The sequence below is a fragment of the Mus caroli genome, chromosome 7, assembly GCF_900094665.2.
Source record: "Mus caroli chromosome 7, CAROLI_EIJ_v1.1, whole genome shotgun sequence".
Lineage (NCBI taxonomy): Eukaryota > Metazoa > Chordata > Mammalia > Rodentia > Muridae > Mus > Mus caroli.
In genome coordinates this window covers 26,717,859-26,739,241 of record NC_034576.1, presented here as the reverse complement: position 1 = coordinate 26,739,241, position 21,383 = coordinate 26,717,859, and the positions used below count along the sequence as shown (strand labels likewise).

Below are 21,383 nucleotides of genomic sequence, written 5' to 3'. Positions count from 1 at the left end.
GAGGCCAGCCTGGTCTACAAAGTGAGTTCCAGGACAGCCAGGGCTACACAGAGAAACCCTGTCTCGAAAAAACAAAAAAAACAAAAAAACAAAAACAAAAAAAGAGACTAGTAGTTGCCTGTTGGCCTTTGGTTTATTGTGAAAGGAAGATAACAATTCTAATTGGAGTGGGGATTCTGGAAGGTAAATGCACATAATTCTCTCTACAGTCTATTTCCATTCTCTCTACAGTCTATTTCTATGGCCTGACCAATCACAGAGGCTTAGGAAGAGCTCAGCACTCAGCATGGTGGCAGTCATGACTGCTGTCATCCCAGCATGTACAAGGCAGAGGCAAGAGAATCGGGAGTTCAAGGTTAGCGTGGGCTTTATAGCAGCACAAAGGTGTTTTTCATTAATAGTATTAAAAATAATAAAATATTTTAAAAAACACAGCTGAGAGTCTGCTCACAGTTCAAGTGGCTCACTACAGACCACATACTGAACAGCTAGTGGAACCTGTGGAGATCTTGAACATGCTTAGCCCAGGGAGTGGCATGATGAGGAGATGTGGCCTCGTGGGAGGAAGTGTGTCACTGTGGGGGTGGGCTCTGAGGCCCTTCTCTTGTTACCTAGAAGACAGGCTGCCTTTGTGTCAAGATGTAGAACTCTCAGCTCCTCCTCTAGCACCATGCCTGCCTGGATGCTGCCATGTTCTCACCTTGATGATCCTGGACTGAACCTCTGAACGGGTAAGCCAGCCCCAAGTAAATGTCCTTTGTAAGAGTTGTCTCAGTCATGATGTCTCTTCACAGCAACGGAAACCCTAACTAAAGACAGGAGCCACCTCTTTAATATACATCTATTGACTATGTCTTATGGGTGGACTGTATACAACAAACATAACAACCGACATAGGCTACATGGTCTTGTATTTCTTGGGTCAGGGGGAAAGGGCAAAGGCAGAAAGGAAACTTAGCTAGGTTGACTTACCACCCAGGAAGCTAAGGCACAGTTTAAAGTAAGCTCAAACTAGACAGCTAGACTGTTTAAAAACAAACAAACAAACAAACAAACAAGATTTATAGTGGCACATGCCTTTAATTCCAGCACTCAGAAGGCAGAGGCAGGAGGATGTCTGTGAGTTTGAGGCCAGCCTGGTCTACAAAGCTAGCTAGTTCCAGGACAGCCAGGGCTATACAGAAAAACCCTATCTCAAAAAAAGAAGAAAAAAAAAAAACCCGACTAAACAAACTAAATAAAGTAACGTAGTACTAGAGAGATGGCTTAGCCATTAAAGTCTGGTCTCATAACCAAACATCACAGTCTAAAATAAACTAGGTGTGGAGAACTCCAGTAGCCCCAGCACTGTGGAGACTGGAGGTGCAGGAGTTCAAAGCTGGCTTCAGATACACAGTGATGTTTTTAAAGCCCCCCCCCCAATAAACAAACAATAAAAGGTATGCAATTAGGAGAAGGGAATCGGGATGTCTCAAGTAATGATGCTTGATGGTTTGCTTGATAAAGGGTCCCTGAAGCTCCGGCTGGCCTAAAACTGTGTTGTGGAGAATTACCTTTAAACTCTGACCCCCCTGCATTTAGCTCTCTAGTGCTAGGATCTCAGACTAAGATGGTGGTTCTAATGCTGCAACCCTTTGATACAGTAGTTCATGTTGTGGTGATCCCCAGACATAAAAATTTCTCTCTTATTTTGGTTTGGTTTATGTTTGAATTCGGTTGGTTTGATCTGGTCTGGTTTGGTATTTCAAGACAGGGTTTCTCTGTGTAGCCCCAACTTTCCTGGAACTCACTCTGTAGATGAGGGTGGCTTTGAATTCAGAGATCTACCTGCCTCTGCCTCCAGAGCAAGCCTTGGGATTAAAGAGCCAACACTGCCCTGCCCATAAAATTATTATTTTTTTTGTTTTTGTTTTTGTTTTTTTTGTTTTTTCGAGACAGGGTTTCTCTGTGTAGCCCTGGCTGTCCTGGCACTCACTTTGTAGACCAGGCTGGCCTCGAACTCAGAAATCCTCCTGCCTCTGCCTCCCGAGTGCTAGGATTAAAGGCGTGTGCCACCACCGCCCGGCCCATAAAATTATTTTTTACTTCATAACTGGAATTTTGCTGCTGTTGTGAATCATGATGTAAATATCTATTTTCTGATGGTTTTAGGTGAGCCCCTTATGAAAGGGTCATTTGACCCACAGACTAAGAAGTGATATTTAAGCAGAGACTTGTCAGCAAAGTGAGAGAGGAAGACCGCTGAAGGAAGAATTCGCGATACAAGTTTTAAACCTGTGTCCACATTCAACAAAGTAAGGTGACAAGACCCTTGAAGAGAAAGAAAGAAAGATGAAATAAAGAGAGAAAAGAAAGGAAAAGAAAATAATTTCTGCCTCTGATAAGCAACTTGATCAGGGTGAGATGTCAGAGTCCTAGGGAGAGGGGGGCCTGTCTCCTTAGTGGTCTGTGGGAGGTGACATTGGGGCAGGGACTTATCGAGAGAGAGAGAGAGAGAGAGAGAGAGAGAGACTGGGCCTTGAAAAATGAAACTAGAGGCTAAGCCACCGGGGCTTGGCAGGCAAGAGAAACGAGGAAACCTCGCCAGCTGAGGAGGGAGGGAGGCAGAGAGGGAGGGAAGGGGGAGCGTCCCGCCCCTAGCCAGCCACCCCACCCGGCCCCTGGGGAGGGAGGAGGCGCCAGGCGGGCTGCAGGCCTCCGCTGCTGCCTCCCAGGTCTCCTGCCCGCTGGCCAGCACGTTCCGAGGGTGGGCAGGTGGGTGGGACTCAGCCTTAGGGCCACGCCCAGGGCCTCCGCGGCCCATCCCCCCACTGTAGTCCCGTTGGGGAGGGCGGGTTGGGGAAAGGTGGACTCTGGCTTCTGGGGTTTGTCCCTCTGCAAGGCCAGCCTTTCCACTTCTGGGGCCAGTTCTTAATTAGGGAAGGAGCCGGGCCGCTCTGAGCCTCTGTATGTTCACCTGGAAATTGGGGGTGTTTCTTAGACTGGCTGGTTGCTGCTACTACTGTCAAGCTCCCCTCCTCATCTTCCTTCTTTCCCACCTCCTCCTGGAGGAGTTTGTTGGTTTTTGGTTCTCTGGTGTTTGTTTGTTTGCTTTTTGTTTTTATTTATTTATTTATGTATTTATTTTCTGAACATGTTCTGTATTTGTAACCAAGACTTACTGGCCATCCTCCTGCCGGTCTCCCAAGTGCTGGGATGGACAAGGTTGGTGCCACCATGCCCAGCTTCTCTCACTTGCTTTAGGGAAGTAAAAAGACTTCCAAGAAAAAGGTGAGTCAGATCTCATCGCCTTTGCTGAACGCCCTCCTAGAGTCTTCCCTCCTTCCTTAGCTGGAAACATAGCTCAAGTCTTCCCAGTCCCAGAGCCTCCATCCCCTCCATGGAGGCACCCACCCTCTCTCTATCTCTGCTCCTGGGCTTCAGGCCCCTTGCTCATGCTGCAGCAGCAACACTGAGCCGTGCTGGCACAATCTGACTTCAGGGCCTTTTGCAGAGGTTATTTCCCCAGCATGGCTTATCCTTCAGGACTTTATCCAAATGTCACCCCGTCCATGAGCCTATCTTCTGTCCTCTCCTCTAAATAGGGACCCCGACTCCTCCCCAAACACTGTCTCTTCCCTTCTAGGGCTCATGATCTTCCTGCTTCAGTTTCTAATACGCTTGACTGAAAGGCATACACCTTCACCCCAGCTCCAACCATTCAGATCTGGAAGTGGTCCAGAGGTGGTGTGCAGTGACTCCCTGGAGTAAGGGTGTATATCCAAAGAGGGGAGAGGGAGGCATGGCCATTACTAAGCCTGGAGTTCTTTTATTTATTTATTTATTTATTTNTCACTTTGTAGACCAGGCTGGCCTCGAACTCAGAAATCCGCCTGCCTCTGCCTCCCGAGTGCTGGGATTAAAGGCGTGCGCCACCACGCCCGGCTCTTTTATTTTTTTTAAGGTCTCTTTTATTTTATTTTATTTTATTTTATTTATATGAATACACTGTAGCTGTCCTCAGACATTTCAGAAGAGGGCATTGGATCCCATTACAGATGGATGTGAACCATCATGTGGTTGCTGGGAATTGAACTCAGGACCTTTGGAAGAGCAGTCAGTGCTCTTAACCACTGAGCCCTCCCTCCAGCCCCTTTGGAGTTCATTTTTATGTTAACGGTTTTTCCTTTTTGTGTGTATGTTGCATTTGTGTTTATGTGCACAGGGTGTACAAACATTGTGTTCACATGCTTGTGGAAGTTGGGAGTCAGCGCAGGTGTCTTCCTCTGTCACTCTCCAGGGCCCAGGGCCTTTCACTGAACCCAGAGCTCACTGAACCTGGCTAATCTGGCTAGCCAGCTTGCTTTGAGGGTCCCGCACCTCTAGCTCCTGCATGTTGGGAGAAGAGGCAGGTGGTATGCCATCCCAACTTTTTCTGTGGGTTCTGGAGATCCAAGTTCAGGTCTTTTTATTTATTTATTTATTTATTTATTTATTTATTATATGTAAGTACACTATAGCTGTCTTCAGACACACCAGAAGAGGGCATCAGATCTCATTACAGGTGGTTGTGAGCCACCATGTGGTTGCTGGGATTTGAACTTCGGACCTTTGGAAGAGCAGTCGGGTGCTCTTACCCACTGAGCCATCTCACCAGCCCCAAGTTCAGGTCTTTATGCTTGCATGACAAGTGTTTAACTTCCTGAGCCAGTTTCTCACCCCAGCAGTTTTTCAGCACCCACCAGTGTCTAGCACCAGAGGTGGTGAGAGTACAACTGGGCAAAGTCCCACACAGTCCCTCTGAGAGTTTCTGGTAGTGTTGGAGGCTAACCATGAACAGGTAATAAATAATCTGGAGTTGCACAGGTGATATTAAAAAAAAAAAAGTCAAACAACCTATTGTGTTGGCTCGTGCCTTTAATCCCAGCACTCAGAAGACAGAGGCAGGTGGATCTGTGTGAGTGAGTTTGAGTCCAGCCTGGCCAATAGAATGAGTTCTGGGGCAGTCAAACTACATAGAGAGACCCATCTCAAAAAAGAGAAAAAGTCAAACGGGGCTGGAGCAACAGCTCAGTGGTGAAGAACAGGACTGTTCTTCCAGAGAACCAGGGTTCCATTTCTACACTCACATGGTGGCTCACAATCTGTCACTCAGTTCCAAGGGGATCTGACGCCCTCTTCCAGCTTCCAAGAGTACCACAGTACCAGGGCACTAGGCATACATGTGGTACGCTGACATGCATGCAGGGAAAATACCCATACACACTCAAAATAAAGTAAAATAAAATAAAACATTTTGGGGGGGGGAAAGGCAAACAAGGCTAAAGTGTAGCTTCGTGGTAAAACCCTTGCTACACATGTGCAAGGCTCTGGGTTCCAGACCTATTACTGCCACTGCTGTTACTGATAGCAACAACAGTATCAATCAGGATGTAACAGGATAGTGGCACTCATGGGACATTGAGCCAGCAAAAGCAGGGAACATTTGGTCTGGTGAAGCTAGGCGAGAAGTACCCTTTGGGAAGAAAGTTATCCTAGACAAAGGTCCTGGGGTGGAAATGAGCTTAAGGTTGGAGACCAACCTGAATATAGAGTTGAGTGAAGGAGAGTAGGGGCTGAAACTGAGGAAGTTGTAGAGTGTGAGACTGAATCAGACCCTTGTTTTTATTTTGAGTGGGAGAAGTTTCAAGAAGAGAAAGATGTTATTTAATTAGCACCCTTTTTTGTTGTTGTCCACGGACAAGACAGAATCTCTTGCTGTCCACCTGTACATATTGCAGGCTACCTTATGCATATGAGTACACTGTAGCTGTCTTCAGACACACCAGAAGAAGGCATCAGATCCCATTACAGATGGTTGTGAGCCAACATGTGGTTGCTGGGAATTGAACTCAGGACCTCTGGAAGAGCAGTCAGTGCCTTTAGCCACTGAGTTATTTGTCCAGCCCAGGATACAGACTTTTTATGCCACTTTCCTATAGTGTCCTTATCTCTCTTTGGGTTGGTCTTACTTTCAGATAACCTGTGCACTTTCTTAGATACAAGGCCACGCCCTCACCTCCCTCAAAGGCGATTTCTGTCGGAAAGCCAAGAAACCACAAACAGAAATCCCCATCTTTGCCATGAAACCCTTCCAGAAAAGTCCCTAATGCAGGGTACGTTCACTTGGCAGGGGCAGGGCATTGATGTGTGACACTCCTTCCCTGGCCTTCCTTTTTCTTACCCTCACTCTCCACAGCCTTGCTTTGCACCTCTCAAGCCAGATGTGAATTCCTGAATCCAAACTTCATGTGGCTTTCAAGAACAGCATTTTAGAGATTTATGTTCACAGGTCCTAGAGGGTCTTTGGGCCTTTTGCTTCCCTTTAGGGCCTCAAGAGCACATTCCAAAATAAAAGATTGACTTTTCAGTTCCCAAGAGCCCCAGCCTTTGACACATGCTCCACTCGCACACCTACACACATATGACTGGGTTGCAGTCCACTGGAGAGGATCGTAAACACTGTGGGTAAACAGGGCTCTGACTGAGGCCCCAGCACTGTAGCAGAGCACCTGTGTGAGCTCTAGTGAGGGGACGAGAGCACTGCTCACCTGAAGGGTATTTGCCTAAAGTTCACTTGTAGGGAATGGCTCGGCAGTATGGTGTCTGACATGGCTGTCCACTAGCCATGGGCTGGCTAGTATTCAAAGGAAGAACTAGCTGCAGGGGCCAGCAAAGAGTGAATCTTACCCCTATTGTTCCTTTCCTCTTTGTCTCTAAACTTCAGGCTTCAAAACGCTATTGTAGCAAGGTGTTGGTGTGCATCATTTGGGAGGCAGAGGCAATTGGATCTCAGTGAGTTTAAGGACAGTTGGTACTACACTGTGAGACCATTTCAAACAAAACAAACAGTTGTTTTTGCAGATGGGGTTCAACCCCAGGACATATACTAAGCGAGACTTCATTCAACTATGTACTCTAAGCCCTTAAATTTGAGATTTTCCCTATGTAAATGTAGAATTTGACACAGTATATGTTTCTTTCTAATCCTGAGGATTAAAGGGTTTAGTTTGCATAAAGTGGTTCTGACCATATCCTTAAGCAACCAGCAACTGTTACACTTTATACAATGTTACACTTGCTCTACTTTTGTTTATTTGTTTACTTGTTTTTGTGTTTTCGAGACAGGGTTTCTCTGTGCAGTCCTGGCTGTCCTGGAACTCAGAAATCCGCCTGGCTCTGCCTCCCAAGTGCCTGGATTAATGGCACCACCACCCAGCTGCTCTACTTTTGTTAAGAAAAGGATGTTAAGTATTGGAGAAACTTAGCAGGCTCTTCCCCAGATCACCCCAGAGATGTTTACAGATTTAATTACAATTCCAATCTTTCCAAAATGTTTTTATTAGAAAAAACAAAAAACAACAAAAAAACCCCCCAAAAAACAAGAACAACAACAACAAAAAATTTCACTCAAAAAAATCCCCCAAAACCAACCAACCAACCAACAAACATATGCCTCAAACATACACCTCTGCAAACCCCACCTCCTCTTTCTTCTTAAGTAGCACAGCATGGAGTTGGTAGACTTCTGCCCTATTGCACATGGTCCGGCCTGGTTATGAATCAGGAGGCTGCTGGTACTGGGGTCCTGCCAAGAGGTTGAGTCTGTCTGGAGACCAGCCCCTCCATCACCCCTTGACAGGTTCAGTTTTATCTTCCCTGAGACCCTAGTGGTCATAAGAACAGTGGGAACTGGAGGCAGAAGAAATGTGTAAGCGAGGAATCTAGACTCCCTGAAACAGAGTCTCCTTAAGGCATTTGGAAGAGATAAATTAATTGAGGAAGACGCACCTTCACGGAAGGCTGTGGCCACCAGACACGCACACATGCAGGACAGTTTGTGGAATCCTGACATAGGAGGAAAGGAGGCCACACAGTCTCTGTCTAGCGCCTCCGACACACACACACACATACAAGAGTCCCATCTAAGGCCCCAGGCCCACTGAGGCTGGCGCCTGGAAGGATCCCATCAGCTTTAGGATCCCAGGATGATTTCCATGATGTGGTCCAGTTCATTCCACTCCCAGGATCCTGGGCTACAGAAGAGGCTATGAGGCGGCTCCGGAGGTGGAAGTGCAATGTCCTTTTCCACCGCAGATGTATCAATGTCCAGAAAGAAGTCATCCAGGCCAGAGTCTCCCAGGTACCTTGAGCTCAGAGCTTCTAAGAATACAGGATCAGCCTGGGACATGATCTCATTCTGGGGACTCGAGGAAGCTGCTGGATTCAGAGGCGGCTCCATCTCATCCATGGATGTATCTAGCTCCCTGAGGATGGAACCGATGGTGGTAGATAGGGAGAAATCTTCTTCACCTAGGAAGAGAGGCTCCGGGGGCAGGGCTGGTGCTGGAGCTAGGCGAATGGCAGCCTGGAGCTGCTGGAGCGTGTTGTGGATGAGGACGTGCCTGCGGAGGCTGGGTGCTCTGGGGCCTAGGCTGCGCTGGACTTTGTCCAGAGAGATTCGGAGCAGGGCTTGCTGGTAGCTCCGAAGAGCTGTTGGACTCCAGTCCCACTTCTCCTCTTCTTCCTCTTCCAAATCAGAATGTTTCCTCTTTAAGCCTCCCATGTCCTGTGGAAAAAAAAAAAAAAAGTGGAGTCAGATACCTTGGGGTCTTACTTCAAGCAAGCCTGTGTAGCTATGGGAAGCTTTTGTGTGTGTGTGTTTGTTCATCAGAACCTCCATTTAAAGTGCACACAGAATCCCCCAAGGCTAAGAATGGGTAAATTAATGCATGCAATGTGATTGAGAGAACAAGATGTAGATAGGATTGTTGGGACTGGTAAGTGAGTGTGAGGAGGGGTGCACAGGACACAGAGTGGGAGCAGGCAGTAGTGAGGGTGGAGAGACGCCTGCAGCTGTCACCTCCTCTGTATTAAGGAGGCAGAGAGTTCAGACGTTCAAGGTCACCCTCAGCTAGGCAGTGTCTCAAAAATAAAAGGAGTTGGAAAAAATCGCTGAGTGGTTATGAGCACTGCCTGTTCTTCTAGAGGATCCAAGTTCGATCCCCAGAACCTGCATGGATGGCTCAGAACTGCCTAAAACTCCACTTTGAGAGGATCCATGGCTGCTTCTGGCCTCCTTTGCCACCAGGCACACAAGTAGTGCCCAGACAAGCATTCAGGCAAAACACCCATACATATAAAATTTAAAATAGGAAAATGAACAGAAAAAAATTTGCAGATGGTGTTCGATGCCATTCATTTCAGCACCCATCCAGGAGGCCGAAGCAGGTAGAGTTTTGTAAGCCAAGACCAGTCTGGTGTTTGTTCATCGCCAGTTTCAGGCCAGACACAGTAATATGGTCAGACAAACCTGTCTCAGAAAAACAAAAAAGCCATAAAACAAATCACCAAAACACCCGGGCATGGCTTGAGTATCACTTGTCTGTGGTAGGCACAACGTTGAATTTACATTATGGTAATCATTTTCAACATTTGGAAAGTGAAAATCCTAACTCTGGTCTCAACAGATCTTGTTATTGTTTTCCCACAATACTTTTTTCCCAACAGGTCACAGGACAAAGGTATGGAGTACAGAGTAATGGACCAAACCCAAATTTGAGACAGGGTTTCTCTGTATTGCTCTGGAACTCCCTATGTGGATCAGGCTGAGTCTCGAACTCATATCGTACTGCCTCTTCCTCCCTGAAGGCTGGGATTAAATGTGTGTGAGACGAGGCTGGGACGTGTGTGTTTAAATTCTTTTTTTTTTTTTTTCTTTTTTAACAAGAATATTTCTGTCCATACCTGCTTCCTACAATTAAGTCTATGACCTCTCAAAAGAGAGGGAGCATTTCCCAAACTCCGACCCAAAGGAAAGCCAGCTAGAGAGAAACTAACCACAAACTGCACCCTCTAGCGACCAGTCCAACCCAATCATCTCTTTTTATAGGCACCGCCCTTCCCTGGGTCGCTAGACCAGACCCAAGAACACCTCAATGTATCCTCAGGGCCTTCTGGGAACTGTGGACCCAAAGGCTCCAGGCAGAGCTTCGGCGGTCGCGTTGGAACTACAATCCCCAGAAGGCCGAGCACACCCAAGAGACTGGACACGCCCTCCCTCCCTGAGAGCATGCGTACGGGAGCTCAGGCTGGTGGGGGAAGGGAACCCGGACTTCAGCTGCCCAGCGGCCGCCGAGCCCCGCCCTCTACTGCCTTCGGGGCGGTGAATCCGAGCTCCACGCCCCGAGCGCCCCTCCCCCACCAGGCTTCAGTCAGAAACCTGTTTTCTCTGGGTCCCTATCACCCCGGGAAGTTCTGGATTCTTCCCCAAACTGTCCTCGGTGTGCAGAGATCCAAATCCCATCACATCGCCCAAAGACGACAAATAACTCTCGGGTACATAGTTCCGCCGGCGAAACTGGATATCGCAATTCTGAGACCTCGTCCCAAATCTCCCCTAATTCGACTCCACTTTCAAATGACTCTGGCCTTTACTTTCCAAATACCCAGTCCCGCTCCGAGACCCCGTCAGTGAACTCTTCCCCGGCATTCCCTTCTCACGACGGCGTCTCAGAATCCAATACTCGGTTCCTCTAGTTCCCGGGTTCCTCTAAATGCTTCATATCCTAGCCTTAAAACGCTCACTTTGTCCAGAACACCGTGGAACTCCAAACTCAGCCCATTCTTCGAGACTCAAGCTGTCCTACACTCTCCTCCAAAGTTCTTTCTCCGTTTTCCTGGCTTCTCCAAACTCCAACTCCTGAGTAATCCTGCTTCCCCTTCGGTGCTGATGCTGGAATTCAGCCTTCCACTCTCCAATGTCCATCAATCACACCAATCTGCTCTCTCCACTCGGGATACCCCGCTTCCGCCTACCGCGGGGGCGCGCCCCCCTCCTCCTCTAACTCCAGGGAAATCTCACACAGGCGGCCACTCCTCACCTCGGCTGCCAGGGTCGCCACGACTACCTCCGACAAGCCTGCAGCGTTGGGTTCCACCAGTGCTGGGTAGAAGTCGGGCTCACTTTCCCCGGGCCTCTGGGTCTGGCTGGGGGCCACTCGGCTCCTCCCCGGAGGCCAGTCGCAAGCCAGGATTGGTTGGAATCCTGCCCGCCGCGGGGCGCCATTGGCTAAGAGGAGCCACGGATGCTAGGCCCCGTCCATCACTGGGCCGGGTCCGGTTTAGGTTGGCTACTGGTTAGGGGGCGGGGCGGAGTCTCCATGGTGGAGTCTGGTAACGCCGTCAGAACTGCTACTTTGGACCCAGCTGTGTTTCTCACTCCTCTGGTTCACTGCAGACCCCTTATACCAGACCCCAGAGTGACACCGGGTGACACCATTCTCCCCTCCCTGCGGTTTTGCAGGCTGGGCAGATGGTGGAGGCCACGCCCCCCGGAGTTCCGAAGGCTGGGTCAAACCGGAGGGCGGGGGAGGGGGGAATGACGCACTGGACAGCAGCCAATAGCATGATGCGGTTCGCGTTGCCTGAACGACCGCAGCCCCGCCCCTTAGCTGGCGGAGCTCTGCCTCCCCACCCCCAACCCGTTTTGTAGGAGGAGCCTGCGCTTAACCTAGAGGGGTCTGCTGCTTGTTTGGGGGAACCTCCTGGATCCCAGGCAACTCTTTCGTTTTCCGCATTTTGTCTGCCCGTTGCTGCTCTCTCTTAATGACTTCTCACAACTCTGGGAACAAACTCAAACTTTTTTTTTTTTTTTTAGTTTTGGGGATTTAACATTTGAGCTTTTTGAACAAACACCGTAGAACTGAGCTAAGATTCAAAATTTTGTGTGTGTGTGTGTTTTTTTATTTTGTGTTACGGTTTCGTTTCGTAGTGAAGGGTTGGCTTGCTCTTCACTATTTGGTCTCTGGTACCCTCCTTCCTGTTTTCTAGGATCACGTTCGGATTCTTTTTGTTTTAGGCAGTCTCGTGAAGCAGGACTGCAGTGTAGACAAGGGCCTTGAAATTCTAATCAGGCTTGGCTTCCATATCGCTATTCCTGGAGCTGCAGGTGTGTCCCTTCGGAAAATTCCTTTTGCTTAGTTTTTGTGGTGTTGGGGACGGAACACCGAGGTGGTGCTAGCCAAAGTACTCTTATCACTGAGCTACATCCCCAGCCACTTTTTTGTTTGTTTTCTGAGACAGGGTTTTGCTCTGTAGCCTAAGCTGTTCTGGAATCTTTCATCTTCCTGCTTCGGTTTTCTAGTGCTAGGATTTAGGCATTACCAGCTTGTCTAGCTTGCTTTCAGTTTTTCTAAGATGGCTTCCAATACCTCCTAAGAAATAAACACAGGGCTTTTCTCCCTTATCTTATTGCAAGGGTCCAATTCAAGGCACACTCTCAACAGTGAGACAGCCAGACTCTCAGATGTTCTTCAAATGTTCTTGATTTTGCTTTGTTTAGTTGTTTGTTTTTAATGCTTTTTTTTTTTTTTGGAGACAGTTTCTTTGTGTAACTCTGGTTGTCCTGGAACTTACTTTCTAGACCAGACTGGCCTTTGTCCCACAAATGTTGGGATTAAAGGCACGGGGCCACCACCACTCTCTTGGTTTTGCTTTTTTTTTTTTTAATTTATTTTACACGTGTGTTTTGACTGTATGTATGTATGCATGTATGCATGTATGTATGTGCACCATGTACATACCTGGTGTCTACAAAAGTCAGAGGCATCAGATCTCCCGGGAGAGTTACTGACAGTTGTGAGCCACCAAGTAGGTGCTATGAATCAAACCTGGGTCCTCACTGAACCCTCTCTCCAACTCTTTGTTTTGCTTTCAAGTTGAGGTCTCATGTAGCCCAGGTTGGCCAGGAACTTATTTATTTTAAAAATAGAACGTATTATTTTGGGTTTATGTGTACCGTGACATGCATGTTGAGGTCAGGTGACAATTTGAGAGAGTCCTTCCAGCCCATGGGAGGCAGGGATGCAACATCAGGCCTGGTGGCAAAGCACCTTTATTCACTTACTACCCCCACAGCCCTGGACCGTGATATGCATAGGTAGGCGATCTTAGACTCCAGAGCCTTCTGACCACAGTTGGTCCATGCCATCCTGGATTCAGATCCAGGACAAACAGCTCAGGTGCATATTTAACATACCGAAGTGGACCTGGCCTCCAGGTTCTCCCAGCATCCCTCAGTGCCTACCTGGCCTACCCCTGCCCTTTACCCTGAACTTTCTGGACCAGGGGCTGGGCTTCCCCTCCCCCAGAGGCTCATCCTTATATAATCCAAACTTTTGTCTTTTGTGCTCTGTGCTCGCTCTCTCTCTCTCTCTCTCTCTCTCTCTCTCTCTCTCTCTCTCTCTCTCCCTCCCTCGCTACCTCTTCCTCCCTCCTTCCCTCCCTCTGTTCTCTATCTTTCCCTCCCTCTCCTCCTTCCCCTCCCTCCTTCTCCTGAGTCTTCCTTTCCATGGTGACTTCTCTGGCCTCCTTCTTTGGGACCACCTGCCCAAGAGCAGCTTCCCAGTAAACCTGCCTTTATATACTCTAATCTGGCTTGAATTGGCTCATTTCACTGGGAGAGAATAATTTACCAGTTATTGTTCTTTAACTTTTTAAGATTTATTTAATTTTGTGTATATGAATGTGTCTGTACCACCTGCATGCAGTGCCTGCAGAGGCCACATGTTAGATGCCCTCTCTGAGTTACAGTCAATTGCCTCTTGTACCTCCCTACTCAATCCCTAACCCTCTACCTGCCCCCACCTGGACGAGGGCCCCTGAGGACAAGTTCTAAGGTTACCTCTGCAGGCTCTGAAGTCATCTGAGTGCTGGTCCCGGAGCACGTGCACAGTGAAAATCTGTCAAGCGCTCAGGCAATGTAGAGAAAGAGAAATTGAGATGGCAGAAACAAAACCAAACCTCAGTTGTGGGCCAGCAAGATGGCTCCGTGAGTCACTAAGACCCATGTATTGAAAGTAGAGAAACAGGCTGGAGAGATGGCTCAGTGGTTAAGAGCACTGACTGTTCTTCCAAAGGTTCTGTGTTCAAATCCTGGCAACCACATGGTGGCTCACAATCATCTGTAATGAGATCTGATGCCCTCTTCTGGAGTGTCTGAAGACAGCTACAGTGTACTTACATATAATAAATAAATAAATCTGAAAGAAAGGAAGAAAGAAGGAAAGAACCTACAAGCTGTCCTCTGACTGGTATGTGTATATGCACTTGAGTACAGGTACACGGAAACAAAACAAAACCCAAAAGTCCCCCACCTGAACTGGATGTGGTAGTTACATAAGATCCTGTCTCAAAGGATAGAGTGGTAGAGTGTAGGTATGTGCCTATCTCATACAAAACCCTGGATTTAATCCCTGGTATTAGGGGGAAAAAAACCACTCCTTCCAACCAGTGAGGTGGGGCCCAGGCACACACTGCCAATCCCACTTCCATCTCCTTTTCCCAGGTACGTACCCCATCTCTGTACCCAGCGGGAAATCCTGTTGCCACACAATGAATACCAGGAAGATGGCAGACAGGTTCCAACCCAGAACAGCCACAAACCTCCTGGACAAAGCTGCTTCTCTCCTCTGTGAAAACTTGGCCTTCCTGAGGGGCTGGACTGTGCGTGCCTCTATGGGGCTTTTGTTGTTTGTTTGGAGGAAGGTTATGTGTGGTGGTGGTGGTTTTTTTTGGGGGGGGGCGGGGTGGTTAAAGAGACAGACAAACAAGATTTTTCTGTGTAGCCTTAGCTGTCCTGGAACTCACTCTGTAGACCAGGCTGGCCTGAAACCCAGAGATCTGCCTGCCTCTGCCTCCCAAGCACTGGGATCAAAGGTGTGCACCAGCACCTCCCAGCAAAAAATTTAAAAATATAAATATGTATGTGTGTGTGTCTCAGTGTTTTGCCCATGTTTATGTCTGCACTACTTGGCCCTCTGGTGCACATAGAAGACTTTGGATCCCCTGGGACTGAAGTTGTGAGCCCCCATGTGGAGCCTTTGGAAGCACAGCAGTGTTCTCAAAGGCTGAGACATATCTGCAGCTCCCCTTTCCTGTTTTCTTTGAGGCTGCATCTCAGTGCATTCAAGGCTGGCCTTGACCTCACTCTGCAACTCAGATTCCTTCTAACTTCCATCTGCCTGGATCTGGGATTACAGGGGCTGTGCCACCTGGACTGCCAGTGTAGGGCAATTCCTCCCCTTTCTTCTCCATCCTAAACTGGCAATCCTCCAGTGCCCCCGTGTCAGTAAAGCCCAACCATCCCTTTAGTTATGGCCTGAGCTTCCTCCTGCCCCACAGACTATTCACCCAGGACCTAACTGGAGGGAGGGTCCTCTCTCCTCTTCAGTCCACCCTATATCCCTGCTGTGATCTTGCTCTCTTAGGCTTCACATCCAGAAGCTTTAGAAAGTAAAACCTAAGCCAGACACGCTACGCACCTGTAATTCTAGTGATTGGGCATTGTGCTAGCCAGGAAGATCAGGTCATCCTTGGCTACATAGAGTTGGAGACCAGCCTGGGCTGTGTGAGACCTTGTTTCAAAAAAAACAAAAAACAAAAAACAACAAAACAAAACAAAACACCCAGAACCCAACAAAACAATTCTCTATGAGGCTAAAGAGATGACTCAGAAGTTTAGAGCACTGGCTGCTCTTCTAGAGGTCCTAGGTTCAATTGCCAGGACACATATGTTGATTCAAGACTATTTCTAAAACCAGTTCCAGGGGACTGAACACCCTCTGACCTCATTGGATACCAGGCATGCACAGACATGCATGCAGACAAAACACCCATACACATAAAATAATAAAAACAATTCTAAAAAAAATCTCCAGGAGCCCATGCCTCCATCCCTACTTCCTTTGCAATTTTTTTTTTCTTTTTGAGTCAATAGCCATATTCTTTAATGCTACATAAGCTAAATCACCTACACTGGATTCAAAATTACGCCGATCCTCCTGTCTCAGCAGCTCGAGTGCTGGGATTACAGTTGTAAGTCACCAAGGCCTGCAAAGCTTGGCTTTCTCTGAGCTACTTCCTCTTGATCACATTACATTTATTTACTCATGGCATGCAGGTAGTGCAGCACCTATGTCCAAGTCAGGAGACAATTCACAGGAGTTGGTTCGCTCCTTCTATCATGTGGGACCTGGGGATTGAACTCAGGTCATTAGGCTTGGCGGCAAGCACCCATAACTGCTGAGCCATCTTGTCAGTCTGGACAATTCAGGCTTCGCAGACCTCCCTAGTTCTGGCCATCTCTACTTCACTGTAGTGGCAGTATTACTATTAGTATTATTGTTGTTATTTCCCTGTTACTGAAAGCATGGTCTAGGACTGATGCTCTTCCTGCCTCCGTCTTCCAAGTGCTGGGATGACATGCCTGGCATCACTAACTGCAGGGACCACGTGTAGTTTGTCAACGGAGCCATATACTTTTTTGTCCCTTGCTCATGTTTTTTTTTTTAGCCAGAAATGCTGCCCTATTCTGGAACCTTCCTTAGGTACACTCTTACTAATGCAGACTTCAGGTTGGATATACATCTATCTTCCACCAAGGCCTTTCTGTTTAAGGTGTGCTGGGTGACTGAACTGCCTCCGGCCTCTGAGCTTCTGAAGCTCTGGCTGATCTGGGGTGCCACAGCAGGGTCAGAGCTATCATTCCTGATGCTTCCTGAGAGCTAGGAAATCGGAGGCACGGTTACCTTGGTCATCCACATAGGTATCCTATCATACCACTCCCACCCCAAATCAATCAATCAATCAATCAATCAACCAACTTTAACAACATTTTTAAAAGGCTCCAGCACGGCTCAGCAGTAGAGCGCCTGTCTAAAATCTGCCAGTAGGAGGACTGAAAATACAGCTCTGTGTGGGTTTACCCAGCACGGTAAGACGCTGACCAAAATAATCACAGACAGACAGAGGAAAATTAGGGTTAGGCTTCCTGAAAGAATTTGAAGCTCTTGGCTAAAAATTTATTGATCCCTCTATTTGTGTCATTTCTCAGGATGCGTGACCCTCCCCACCAAGGTCAGGGTGCTAGTCATATTGGTGGGAGGGGTAGGTGGTGTGTCCGTCATACTCATTGGTGGTGAGGCACCGTAGCATGAAGTGGCCCAGGTCATGCTTGGATATAACCCTCGAGGGCCCTCGTCCATCCAGGGTCACTGTGTAGGCCCCAGTTAGTGGTTGGTCTCCTGTGAGAGAAAGACACTGGGAATGAATGAACCGGCCATCCTTTCTGGTTTTCGTTTCCTTCTTTTAAACTTTTTAAGTTTTAGATATGATGCATGTTCTGTGTGTATGGTGGTGGGGGTGGGGGTGAGTGGGCTGGGGGCTTTCCATATTAACTCATCAAATAACTTGTTTTTGAGACCAAGGATTGCTATGTCACCCAGGCTGGCCTCAATAGCACGGTCTGGGACGACAGGTATGTACCACAATGTCTGGCATCTCTTGAGCCTCTTTTCCCTGTCAGCTCAGCTGTACTAATGTGAGGAAGCGCTGGACACACAGGGAGGCCATCTGTAGGTGTTCAGCTGCCTCTTCCCCCAGATTCTGTATCCCGACACTCTGCCACCTTCCAGATGCACAAGGCAAGAACCCCCCTGCAGGGCCGGAGAGATGGCTCAGTGGTTAAGGGCACTGACTGCTCTTCCAGAGGTCCTGAGTTCAATTCCCAGCAACCACATGGTGGCTCACAACCATCTGTCATGAGGATTTGATGCCCTCTTCTGGTGTGTCTGAAGAGAGCAATGGTGTACTCACATACATAAAATAAATAAATAAATCTAAAAAAAAGAAAAAGAAACCCCCATGCAAGAACGACCTTTTTAGAGTCTCACCGACTTCCGGTATCGAGAAACAGGGATAATAAACGAGGGTGGTTTTTTTTTTTTTTGCCCTTTTTTTTTTAAGATTTATTTATTTATTTATTATATGTAAGTATACTGTAGCTGTCTTCAGACACACCAGAAGAGGGAGTCAGATCTCATTACAGATGGTTGTGAGCCACCATGTGGTTGCTGGGATTTGAACTCCAGACCTTTGGAAGAGCAGTCGGGTGCTCTTACCCACTGAGCCATCTCACCAGCCCCACAAGGGTGGTTTTTAGGGCTGGATTGATGGCTCAGTGCTAAAAAGCACTTACTGCTCCTTTAGAAGATTCAGTTTGGGACCCAGCACCCATATCAGGCATCCCATGGCTGCCTATAGCGCTAAGGTAGCGGTTCTCAACCTGTGGGTCTCAATCCCTTTGACAAACTTCTATCTCCAAAAGATACTTACATTACAATTCATAACCGTAGCAAAATCACAGTTCTGAAGTAGCAATAAAAATAATTTTATGGTTGGGAATCACCACAACATGAGGTAGTGTATCAAAGGGTCACCGCATTAGTAAGGTTAAAGACCCGTGCTCTAGGGACAAGGGGAGCCAACGTGCACATACCCACACATATACATGCATTTAAAAATAATAAAGCCGGGCGTGGTGGCGCACGCCTTTAATCCCAGCACTCGGGAGGCAGAGGCAGGTGGATTTCTGAGTTCGAGGCCAGCCTGGTCTACAAAGTGAGTTCCAGGACAGCCAGGGCTATACAGAGAAACCCTGTCTCGAAAAACCAAAAAAAATAAATAAATAAATAAATAAAAATAATAAAAATAAAAATAAAATTTGGAGGCAGGGTTTCTCTCTGTAGCCCTGGCTGCCCTAGAACTCTGTCTGTAGACCAGGCTGGCGAATTCACAGAGATCCACCTGCCTCTGTATCCTAAGTGCTGGGATTAAAAGTGTGTGTCACAACAAGCCGGCTAAGAATGAATCTTAAAAGAACAACAACAACAAAAAAATGATGGTGATTTTTTTTTAACATGTGCATTCTAGGTGATTTGTTTGTTACAGAGCCAGTAGAACAGTAAGGAGATCAAACAAGCCCAGCATGGGGCTGGAGAGATGGCTCAGTAGTTAAGAGCATGTTCTTCCAGATCCCCAGCACCCACATAGCAATCCGCAACCTGGGACTTCAGCTCCAGGGGATCTAAACCCTTTTCTTCCCTTCTTGGCACTGCACATACTTGGTGCATAGACAAAATGCATGCAAAAACACCACACACATAAAATAAATAAAATAAAATGGAAACAACAATTAAAAACCAGCCAAACACACAAAACCAAACCAGGCATAGTGCTGAACATTTGTAATTCTAGAATTGGGAGGTGGGGTCTGGGGGGATTGGAAGTTCACGGTCATCCCCAGCTCCACTAGAAGTTCAAGGTCAGCCTGGGCTCCATGAGGCAGAAGATGAAATAAGGCCAAGAAGGACTGAAAATGTCTTTACCACTTTTCTTTCTGATTTGGATTTTGGGAACGTAGTCTCAAAACCCGGGCCAGCCTAGAACCGGCAACTATCCTGCCTGGGCTCCCAAATTCCCGAATTAGAGCTGAGCACCACATACTTGCTTTCCCCTTCTGAGGAAAGTGTTTCTCTCTCTCTCTCTCTCTCTCTCTCTCTCTCTTTCTTTCTTTCTTTTTTTTTTTTTTTGAGACAGGGTTTCTCTGTATAGCCCTGGCTGTCCTGGAACTCACTCTGTAGACCAGGCTGGCCTCAAACTCAGAAANTATAGCCCTGGCTGTCCTGGAACTCACTCTGTAGACCAGGCTGGCCTCAAACTCAGAAATCCACCCGCCTCTGCCTCCCAAGTGCTGGGATTAAAGGCGGGAAAGTGTTTTTTTTTTTTGGGAAAGTGTTTTTTAATGACCTTTTTACTTAAAAAATTAAGTTGGTTTAATTTAAAACTTAAATTGTTGTATTTACTTGTTGAGGAGGGAGTCACATGCCACAGCTCATATGTGGAGACCAAAGGACAGCTTTTAGGAGGGCTGTTCTCTTCTTCCACCGTGTGGATCTCAGAACTGAACTCAGGTTCCAGGGCTTGGCAGGCAGGAGACTTTGCCCACTGAGCCATCTTGCCAGCCCACACTTTTCTGCTATTCAGGTGTGCGCCTGAATATGAACCCAGTGTTGGCAGTTTTAGAGGAACCAAGGACAACTGGGCCAAGCAATCTGGGGGAGAGCATGCTGGTGGTAACATTGCCATGCCCACCCCACCCCCACCCACTCACCTATGTGTGGGGGCATCACTGCCACGTATTTCAGCCCTGACTCCTGCAGAATCTTATGCATCCGGATGTGGTCATCGGTCACGTCCTGCAGGCGTTGGGGCACCTTGGTCGGGTCCCATAGTAGGAAGGCTGGTGGGGATAGACACAGGGCAGAGTTAGCCTGGGCTGAGCAGAATCATTAGGTGGCTTACCATTGCCTGTCAGCTGCCAGAACGCAGGTCACGGCAAGAGGAGCCATGCTACAAGGTGTGAGAAGACACCTGACTCCTACCAAGTTGTCCTCTGACTTCCCTATGCACCCCACCCCCCTGCACACTCACAACACATTTAAAAGTTGGTATGTGTGCCCGTGCATGCACCATGTGTGACGGCTCAAGTCCATGCTGGGTTCCTTCGAGGGCTCTCCTTAGTATTTTTTGAGACAGAGGCGCTCTCTGAATCTGGAACTCAGCAATTTAGCTAGACTCTTGACCAGCAAGTTCCAGGGATCTTCCTGCTTCCACCTCCTTAGAGCTAGGGTTACAGGAATAGCGCCATCCTTGGCTTTTAACGAGGGTGCTGAGGATCTCAATTCAGGCCTTATGATAGCGCTGTAAGCTCTTTGCCAGCTGAGCTCTGACAGAGCCATTCCTCCAGGAACAACTGAGACTCTTAGAGGAGCGAGTAAACGTGTCTGACTTAGGCTGGCAAGATGGCTCAGTGGGTAAGAGCACTGACTGCTCTTCCGAAGGTCCTGAGTTCAAATCCCAGCAACCACATGGTGGCTCACAACCACCCATAATGAGATCTGACACCCTCTTCTGGTGCATCTAAAGTCAGCTATAGTGTACTTATGTATAGTAATAAATAAATCTTTGGGCCTGAGTGAGCGGGACCAACCGGAGCAAGCAGAGGTCCTAAAAATTCAATTCCCAACAACCACATGAAGGCTCACAACCATGTGTACCCACATACATGAAATAAATAAATCTTAAAAAAAAAAAAAAAGAACACTTGCTGCTCTTCCAGAAGATCTGGGTTTGATCCCAGCACCCACAGGGTAGCTCACAATTCCTACAACTCCAGTTTATTTATTTAATGTATATGAACAGTGTATCTCCATACACACCAGAAGAGGCCATCAGATCACATTATAGATGGTTGTGAACCACCATGTGGTAGCCCGGAGTTGAACTCAGAACCTTTGGAAGAGCGGCCAGTGCTCTTCACTGCTGAGACATTTCTCCAGCCCCCCAAATAAAATTATTTTATTTTATTTTATTTTTTTAAAGATTTTATTTATTATATGTAAGTACACTGTAGCTGTCTTCAGACACTCCAGAAGAGGGCGCCAGATCTCGTTACGGATGGTTGT

The 21,383-nt window shown here is 47.6% G+C and overlaps 2 protein-coding genes and 1 long non-coding RNA gene across 3 annotated transcripts in view; 1 reads left to right on the top strand and 2 right to left on the bottom strand.

Moving 5' to 3' along the window:
- Window positions 1–2,348, top strand: part of LOC110297264 — a 4,732-nt gene extending 2,384 nt beyond the window's left edge. Inside the window, exons 2-4 of the long non-coding RNA XR_002378260.2 lie at window positions 232–355; window positions 616–731; window positions 2,152–2,348. This is a non-coding gene — a long non-coding RNA (uncharacterized LOC110297264). The remainder of the gene's footprint in view (window positions 1–231; window positions 356–615; window positions 732–2,151) is intronic.
- A 4,995-nt stretch (window positions 2,349–7,343) lies between these two features.
- On the bottom strand, window positions 7,344–11,265 carry Sertad3 (SERTA domain containing 3). Its single transcript, XM_021168223.2, has 2 exons — window positions 10,902–11,265; window positions 7,344–8,587 (listed from the first exon to the last, which is right to left on the bottom strand). Exon 2 carries the CDS (start codon window positions 8,582–8,584, stop codon window positions 7,994–7,996), a length of 591 nt encoding a protein of 196 aa, XP_021023882.1. The 5' UTR covers window positions 8,585–8,587; window positions 10,902–11,265; the 3' UTR covers window positions 7,344–7,993.
- A 5,569-nt stretch (window positions 11,266–16,834) lies between these two features.
- Window positions 16,835–21,383, bottom strand: part of Blvrb (biliverdin reductase B) — an 18,649-nt gene continuing 14,100 nt past the window's right edge. The window contains exons 4-5 of the mRNA XM_021166972.1: window positions 20,030–20,158; window positions 16,835–17,102 (exon numbers count right to left, since the gene is read on the bottom strand). Coding sequence (XP_021022631.1) covers window positions 16,945–17,102; window positions 20,030–20,158 — 287 coding nt within the window. The 3' untranslated portion in view covers window positions 16,835–16,944. The remainder of the gene's footprint in view (window positions 17,103–20,029; window positions 20,159–21,383) is intronic.

Excerpts from the sequence above, each read along its gene's own strand:
- Sertad3 (XM_021168223.2), bottom strand. The coding sequence starts at position 8,584 with ATGGGAGGCTTAAAGAGGAAACATTCTGATTTGGAAGAGGAAGAAGAG.